Genomic DNA, 9064 nt, shown 5'->3' on the forward strand with positions numbered 1-9064 from the left:
ATTTATCTATGATTTCACTGAAGACTCTTATATGACTTTCAGAGACACATAATTTTCTCTTTACCTCTTATAACACAAAATCTAGTTCTGAAAAGAGCATGAATGATCATCTTTAATGAGAGTATATTAATGTGCATAATTTACCACATTGTTTTTCTTGTCAACTAATTGTTAATATATTAAAATGTTTTGAATATTCCACTTGAGAGTATTGCTGCTGCTATACCATCTGTATTTGAGGGAAAAAAATGGTAGGGGTTGCCAATGATTGGCTAAGGGCCACCCCTGGTCCCCCATCTAGGTCCGCCCCTGCGGATTAGTTACCGGAGTTTTACAGCTGGAACTGTCAAATCCAAAGTGGACTATTATCAACTCTAATTTTGAAAAAACACCACAGCATATTATAATTTATGTATTTTCATTTTGTTAGAGGTTCTTTTTAAATATTATTAAAGGGTTAATATCCTACACACAGTAACTCTTATAGTTTCTTAATTAATAACTGACATAAATTAGATAGGCAGAAGCTAATGGTTAGCTAATAGTGGTCCTTAGCTTTAATTGGTTTGATTAGCTTAAGCTAGCTGCTAGCTAACTATGATCATTATGTAGTATTAATTTAGATTAGTTCGTCTTATCAGGTAAAGCTAATAGGTAGCAAACGAGGGTTTTATTTAGTTCTTATTCTAATTAGCTGAAGCTAACGGCTAGCTCAAAACAGATTCTTGGAAAAATTCTGACTGGTTTATGAAAAAGATATAGCATATGTCAATTCTTATATCTTTTGAAATATTTGTATTGAGTGTTCAATTATACAGCTGGTTATTGGAGGTCAGAACAGCACTGATGATCTTCCCATATATCAAGCATTTCCTGACAGAGTAGCATTCTGATATAAAGCAATGCAAAAAATACAAAAAAACATCCCGACAATTTTAAATCGTTTTAAAACTATACTGTTTTATTGACTTCTACATAACTTTCCATCCATTTTCAGGTAGTTACTCTGACTGAAAACTTTTTACATCTTCTGCCCTACATCTTTAACACAGGAAGACTATTGGTGGCCCGTTGGGCTGTCATCACAGCAATATACCAAGCTGTGTTTACCTTGACTATTATGACTTTGGGTTGTTAGACATCAGATAGACATCTGCCAAGGTTTTTGTCCATCTTGTTTAAACCTTTAAGTTTTACACTTAGGATTACATTTAAAGGGTTTTCCACAGTAGGCACAGTATAACCGGCTGCATCATTTGAATATAACATGGATCTATCTCTTTAAACCTGCAACACAGACAGGAAAGAAATCAGCTGATTTCTAAAGTAGACAGTACAAATATCAGATATTCTAAAAACAACCTAGAAAAACACTGAAACTTGAAATTTATTGCATGATGAAATGATAACCTACAGTAAAACTGCAAGTGTTTCATTATTATCGTTACTTCACAGGAACAGGATGACAGATTGCTGGTGATGTACCCATCGACCCTAATCTTCTTATCAGAGGAGAGCAATGGGCTCTTCTATAAGGTACTGTTCTCGTCCTAATGGCCTTCTGCTTGTAGATTGTGTTCCCATTACTCTGTATGTGTTTGCATAAAGCAGTTATGTTAAAGTGTTCCTCTGATTACAGGGCAAACTTCCACTCAACATGATTACAGTAACCACTCCCTGTCAGGACGTCAAGCCCAACACCTTTAGGATTGAAGGTAGGAGCGCTGAATCAGTAGCACTCTGACATGTTAATAAGTGTGCATTATGTTGTCTGTTTCATGCTAAGTGGCCCTCTTGAATCTTCTTGCGTCACAGAGTGCAACCCCTCTATGAATGAGAAGGGTTTTTTTCCTGCCTGTTGAATAATGTTCATGCTGTTGCACATTCCAGTGAGCAAGCAGACCGAATGATGGGCTTTGTTCCTCCATCCTCTCTTCACAGGCAAGCTGATCAACCCCATAGTGGTGTCCTGTTTGGACAGGACAGAGTTCTACGACTGGATCCAGCAGTTCAAAGCTGCTGACGTCCCTGTTGTCAGCCCCCCACCCCCCGTCTATGACATCATTTACACGCCAACAAACACAGAGGTGAGGCTGTTCGCTTTCTCTCACAGAGAAAAATGGATGTCAGGCTGTCCACAGCTGATCATTATTGTAAAGATCTGCCCTCAGCTCAACTACTGGTGGCAGACATGGATCTATAGGGTGGTGACAGGGTTATGGGCAGCGTGTGCTGAGGCCTTTTTACCCTGTCAGACTTTTTAAATATCGATAAATGACATGCCCTCATGGAGGCTGTCACAGAACATGCAGAAATTCATAGGAATAACAAATGAAACATTTCTCAAACTTTTCCATGTACTAACCTCACTCTGTGTAACTGTAGGGTAGGATTGTGGGATTAGATGTTTTATTCATGGAGATTTTCAGACAAATAATTCGGCCACACCAACAGTTCACATTTGGATTTAATTTGAATTAATCACTTATTCTGAAAATAAAGAAACCTCATTTTCTGGTTAGATTAATTTAAGTTTGCTTCTTCATAATTGAACATCATATTTATAGACAGAAAGATAAGGAGGTTTTGTTTCCTGCAGCCCTGCTTGGATAATTAAGACAGAATATTTTAACCAGGTTTTGTGTATTTATATGTAAGTAAAAGATTGCATTTTTGTGTCTCCAGCAAACGACAAAGTTTGACAGATGGAGTGGAAACAGCCAGGGGAGAGTGGAGTCTGTCAGATACAGCCAGCCGCCAAGTGGACGCGGGTCCTTAAACCTTCAGCTACCAGTTCATGAGGAAAACCCCATGTCTCCTGGATACGCCGAACCTCTCTGTGTAAGGCAACATTTTCCCACGCAAATGAACAAAATACCAGAAGTTATTAAACTTAGGCTATGATTTGGTATTTGTATCTTCAAAAGTTCAGATAAATTTGGTCCTAGAGAATAAAGCTAATGGCTTAAGTGAGAGAGAACAATTTAACAATTGAACGAAGCAGATTTCTACTGTCGCTGAACAGCTTCAATGCAAAAAAACAGCACGGTGGTTTATGGGTTCCACCTCTTACCTTAATTTCCTGTGTAAATATTCATCTGCCGCAGCCTCTATAATAGCCCAGTGCAAACTTGAAAATAGTTTGAGATCCAAATAAAAGCATTTGCATGAACCGCTTGGATTATTTTAGACTATTTCTAATCTGGATTTCCTCAAAATTATGAATCTACTTCTGGTAAAAGATTAAACACCTATTACCTTTTTACTGTTAGTCCCTATGGGATTTGGATCCTAGTTGCGTCAGGAGGGATGTTAAAACTTTGTGAGCTAAACTCAATGACTTAATATGGCGACACCTGAAAATGGGAGCAGCAGAAAGGATAAAAACAAAGCTTTCATTAGAGAATGAATTGAAAATCCTAAATTAACTATTTCAAAGTATTGAACTAATAAAACAAATAAGAAATAATGATGATGGAGTTGGCATGCACTTCTGTGAAGTGAGTTAAGTCTTTTATCAAATAAATGATCAAACAAGAGTTAAGCCTCAAATAATCCTGATACTGACAGAAAGCCCAAACTTGGAAAATCACTTTCAGATGTTTTTGTTGAAGTTCTAAATCAGCAGAAAAAGTCTGATGGTAAACTTCTTGGTTCTATTTGAAGTCCTAAAGATCTCTGAATTATCAGATCCTCTGACCAAACTCCCCCAGGAGAGGATCCTCCCGCCGATCCAATTATCTTAAAAAGAGGGCAGAGTGCCCAGAAGTAATGTGCTGCTAAACTTTTGACCTTAACCAGCCATCTTCCAATTAATTTAGTGGATGTTTTTCCCATTCTAAAATGACTTTGTTATATATATAAAAAAAAAGCAATAACACTCCTGCTGATGTCGGAAAAGTTTCATGGCTGACTCTCCTTGCTGGATGTGGTTGTTGTTTCTTACAGTATAGCTCCAGTCGCCCATCCTCAGTCGAGACAACCCGCCTGGGCAGCAGGACCAACAGCGTGTCCTCCCAAAACAGACCAGATCGTGACCATAGACCTCTGTCGCTGCGCTACTCCTCTCCGCAGCAAGGCTCCTACCTGCAGCCTGCAGAGAGCTCCCCATTGTCTCAGGTCTACAGCACTCCCTACTACGCCCTGCACCACGCCAGCCCACAACGGCTGGAGAAAGCCCCACTCATAAAGGTAAGTCAGTTTGGCATCAAGCTCGATAATCAAATACTCCCTTTGCAACCGTTGCCTAGCTTTACATGCCATAAAGCAACTGAAATAGAAACCAGCAAGCTCATGGGAGGGTTCATCTGATGGGGTTAACAGATGGGATTAATACAAAGTGGGGTTGAAAGATCAATCAACTTAATGATGCATATGTCTTAATACCCATTAGGATTTATAAACAAAGTGTAACCTAACCTGTTTTCAGATTAGGCAAATCCACCTGATACTTTCTGCTTTTTTAAACACACTTTGATTCTGTTTGGATCAGTCTAACAGCTGGAGCACACCGCAGACGTCCCTGAACTACCCACTAAGCACCAGCCAACGTCACTCAGACCTGTGCGCCCCACGTCAGCCTTTGTCTCCTCTCTACGATGAGCCATGCACCCCAGAGATCTTCAGCCTGGAGGAGGCCAGGCCAGTGGTAAGTGGGTCAACGACACTGGATATTTAGTTTCTTCTTACACCTTAACAGAATGATACCAACAAACCTAGGCACATTGTCAGTGCTGGAAATCTTTTCTCTCAAATCTTTCACAAGATAAATGTAAAGTTAGATGTTAACAATATTTGAGTATGAGCACATTTACTTAGCTGTTTGTGTCTCTTTCAGCAGCAGAGCTGGAACAAACCCATCCAGCACCACCAACCGGACACACATCAACTTCCCTCCTCTTTCCAGCTGCGTACTCCCCCCATGGGCAGACGCACCAGAAGAAGCCTGGTCCTGGCCAACAACAAGGCTACGTCCTTCGACATGGAAATGCCTCAAAGTGAAGAAGAGCAGAGAGCAGAGGCTGTGTCGAGGCTGAAGCTCCTGCCGATGCCCTGCCAAGTTCAAGAGCAGGTGAGGGAGCACAGAGGTCCACACTTCCCAGGAAACTCTAGCTTCTGGAACGCTGGGCTTCAAAGAGAAATGCCAGCGCACTATGAGCGAGTGGAGCTAGTTTATATACTTTTGCTGAAGCGATATTTGAACAGATGCTATTTATGAAAGACCATGATGGTTGTTTGTTGTAGTTTCACATGGAGTTACTTTTTTTCTGTTTCCCCATCTACTGACAGATGCCTCTCCCTTCATGCTCTCAGAGGAACATCTCTCACATGCCATATGGTTACTCACCAGGTACGGACTTATGAAACCTTTCTTCCTGCTTTACCTCAACAGTTCAGCTGTGCTCAAAGTTTGCAAAACTCTCTAGAACTTCAACTAATTTTGTGCAAGTTGAGGCACATACATCATGTGTTTTATTAGTTTTAATCATTTAACTTCCCTTTAGGATTATAAAGATCTTTTTTTAAATTAATTAAATTCGGCCACTAAAAATGAGAAGCAGAAGCAACTGCGAAAGTAAGGCTACGTTCACACTGCAACCTGAAGTGACCCAAATCCGATTTTTTTTGCACAAAAGCGACCTGGATCTGATCTTTTCATGGCAGAGATCCTAATTTTTCCAATCCGACCCAGGCCACTTGGCTATGTGCTCCTGAATCTGATGTGAATCTGATCTTTTCAAATGTGACCTGCATGTGAATCAGGTCATTCATTCAACCTGAACACCATTAGTAACTGACATAGGTCACTATTCTGCTTCTTGCTACACAGAAGCGGCAAGAAAAACAAACACCATGGCGGACGATGATGCGGAGAGCAGTAATTTTTTTAACCATCTTGAAAAGATTGAGGTTTTAAGGTTTGGAAAGATCGCTAGATGTGCTACAGCACTGCATCCATGTTTACTTCCCTAAACATGAAGCATGCTGGCTTGTGACGTCATTGCATCCTTTACTGCACATGTGGGACACTTAAACTGAATGAATGCAGTTCACACAAGAGATCACATACAAGTTGCATATATTTGGCTATATACCTTAAAAACACAATCTTTTCAATATGGTTAAATATAATTCCTGCTCTCTGTGATATCATCCACCATGGTTTTTGTTTTTCTTGGTGCTTCTGCATAGCAAGATGCAGAATAGTGACCTTTGTCGGGTATTAATGCTGCACAGGTCTGATGAATGCGACCTGGCTCTTTAGAGACAGGTCGCATTTGAAAAGATCAGATTCATATCGGATTCAGGACCACATAGCCAAGTGGCCTGGGTCGCATTGGAAAAAATCAGATCTGTGTTGTTCAGACTGTCATGAAAAGATCAGATACAGGTCTCATAATGGCAAAAAAAAAATCGGATTTGGGTCAGTTCAAGCTGCTGTGTGAACGTAGACTTAGATGTGTTTCTGCTTCAACACACATGAGTCAAATAATCAGGTCAAATAGCAGGACTCTGGGGAACTTGACCATACGGAAGAGATAATTTAGCCATTTGATTCAGGTTTGCAGGACACCAAACATCAAGGAGTGGAATTGAGGAACCCAATTTTAAAGGGTTAACTCTGTGCGGCTCAGTAGAAACAAAATCATGCTACACTTTCCAGATTTTGCTTTGTAGAATATTTCTAAAAATATTTTATCTTTGCCTTCCACTAATCTGTGTTGGTCTAAGACATAAAATCTGTAGCCTTAGAAACACAAAAGGGGAAAAAGGTCAAGGCACAACATGTGCGCAATAAAAGGCGTTGACAAAGGTGTTCTTTTCTGTGATTGGTCCGAAAAAAAACAGACACAATCATTGATCCTCTTTAAGCCTAACCGCAGACAAAACATGATTTATGGAAGTCAGCACCATAAAAACCACCACAAAACATCACTTAGACACACTAAAAGGCTTATTTGATGTTGGACGTACTCTGGTTGGATTGTTGGAGCTGTAGCTTCTTTCAGCAAGTTGACAGATGTTGGAGGGTTACAGGAGTGAAGGTGCATTAAGGGTGCATAATGTACCCTTGGAAAGGGGCCTAATTGTGCCTTGTTCCAAGATTAAGATCAACGTTCAGACATGATATACATCTTTGTGACTGACAGCACACAACTGAACCCACTGACAGGATTTTATTGAAAAGAAATACCTCTACAAGGTGCTGACATGTGATTTCATTCCTCAACTTGCATTATGATGTATTATTAGAAGGGAACCTTAGTCTAAGTAACAACGATGAAGGTTAGGCATGTTACACTACAGGATTTACTCTGAGGTTGTAGTTTGAAACAAGACAGCAATAAACCTGCTCTAGGACTTTGTCCAAGTTTTTACAATCAGGGGAAAGTTAACTGGAATCTAACCGACTCTTTCTTTTCTCTCGCCTCTTTAGATCGCCATTCCTACCTCGAACCCACGGACCCAGATGACCAGGAAGTGGACTATGACAACATTTGGGAGTACGACGGTGAGACTGGAATGATTCAGCCGGCTTGTGGAATTTCGACACAGTGGACAGGATTAGACTTTGGGGCCCGGGGCCTTGGTCCCATGGCAACTCGCCAGAGATGGTCGTAAAACAAAACAAAAGGCCGGCGCTCGTCTGGACGTGCTCAAACATCAGATCACTATCAGAGGGATAATAAAAGCCAACGGTTGCAGCTATAGCTGCTGCTGGTGTGTACAGAGTAAAGCAACAAACCTGAGGAAGTGCTTCGTCAGATGTTAGTCGAGCCGAGGACAGAATGGAGAGTGCGAAAGGAAAGAAAACAGTTCGACAGTGACAGACACGCTTTATTTGTCTGGTTCATATGTAGCATTTAAGACTGAAGTGTACAGTGCATCGTGTGTAGCTTTATTATTATTATTATTTTCTATTCATTATTTAAATGACTCATTTGCATTTTTTTCAGGAGTCGCTCATAAACCTATGTTTAATGTTGTTTCTAAATTAAATCATTCCATTGCAGCTTTTTTTTTGGTGAACAGTAAGTTAGTTTGTTTTTGTAAATGTTGTTAATAAAGATAGCTGCGTTCTTAACAGAAATAGATGTGGCTACAACCGATTGACCTAAAGGTGCTAATATTGTAACTACGACCCCACCCCTTTGCTCTGTAAATGTTTTACTTTTGTATTCTGGTGTTTTTTTTTTTTTTATTATTAATATTTGAAATAAAAAAATTGGATACATACTTTTAGGTGTATCTCTGTTTATTTTCAAAATGTTATTTTTTTTAATCAAAATATTGTTTATTTAAAGGGATGCAAAATTATGAGAATCTCAATTTCTAAAGAGTTTTAGCTTATTCTTTAATATATCCTGGTTTCAACTCCTCTCTGTTTGATATCCCCCTTTGCTGAGGTAATCAACAAGACAACATTTCTGTCTGTTTCTGTATGTGCTTCTGTCTGTGTTTCTGTCTGTCTGTCTTTCTATCTGTGTTTCTGTCTGTCTGTGTTTCTGTCTGTCTGTCTTTCTATCTGTGTTTCTGTCTGTCTGTGTTTCTGTCTGTCTGTGCTTCTGTCTGTCTGTGTTTCTGTCTGTCTGTGCTTCTGTCTGTCTGTGTTTCTGTCTGTCTGTCTGTCTGTCTGTCTGTCTGTCTGTCTGTCTGTCTGTCTGTCTGTCTGTCTGTCTGTATTTGTGTCAGTCTGTCTGTGACAGCAAACCAAAGGGTGACAGCAGTGACTACGTTGTTGGTTTGTTAAGAAAAGTTAGCAGGAATTGAAAACTCAGGAATGGATTTTATGGAAATGTTTTAAGAGAGGGGTGTATCTTGCCAAGGAACAATTATTTTAAATGTGGTAATGATTCAGATTGTGTGAGTTTCAGCTATAGGTGTATAGGAAACCATTGCTACTTGGCAGAGGTCTGCGCTCTCTGAGTGCTTTTCCAGTTTCTGCATGCTGTCCTAGTGTGTGGCTGGGTTCTCTCTGTGTGCTCCAGCTTCCTTATGATTTTCCAAAACAACTACATGTGGAGTAATTCTAGATTAGCCTTGGGTCTGAGGGCATTTTTTT

General features: G+C 40.0%; 1 protein-coding gene across 1 annotated transcript; it reads left to right on the plus strand.

The window, feature by feature from the left end:
- Nucleotides 1-1428: 1428 nt before the first annotated feature.
- Nucleotides 1429-8183, plus strand: LOC107080881 (probable pleckstrin homology domain-containing family N member 1; the record flags this gene model as incomplete). The annotated part of the gene is made up of 9 exons (XM_015369089.1): nucleotides 1429-1536; nucleotides 1640-1715; nucleotides 1942-2087; nucleotides 2686-2841; nucleotides 3949-4191; nucleotides 4493-4648; nucleotides 4838-5071; nucleotides 5290-5350; nucleotides 7439-8183. Coding segments are annotated over 9 exons (1365 nt in total), but the record flags the coding sequence as incomplete, so codon positions are not given.
- Between the last annotated feature and the right edge of the window lie 881 nt (nucleotides 8184-9064).

The sequence above is a fragment of the Cyprinodon variegatus genome, unplaced genomic scaffold, assembly GCF_000732505.1.
Source record: "Cyprinodon variegatus isolate N-32 unplaced genomic scaffold, C_variegatus-1.0 Scaffold2448, whole genome shotgun sequence".
Lineage (NCBI taxonomy): Eukaryota > Metazoa > Chordata > Actinopteri > Cyprinodontiformes > Cyprinodontidae > Cyprinodon > Cyprinodon variegatus.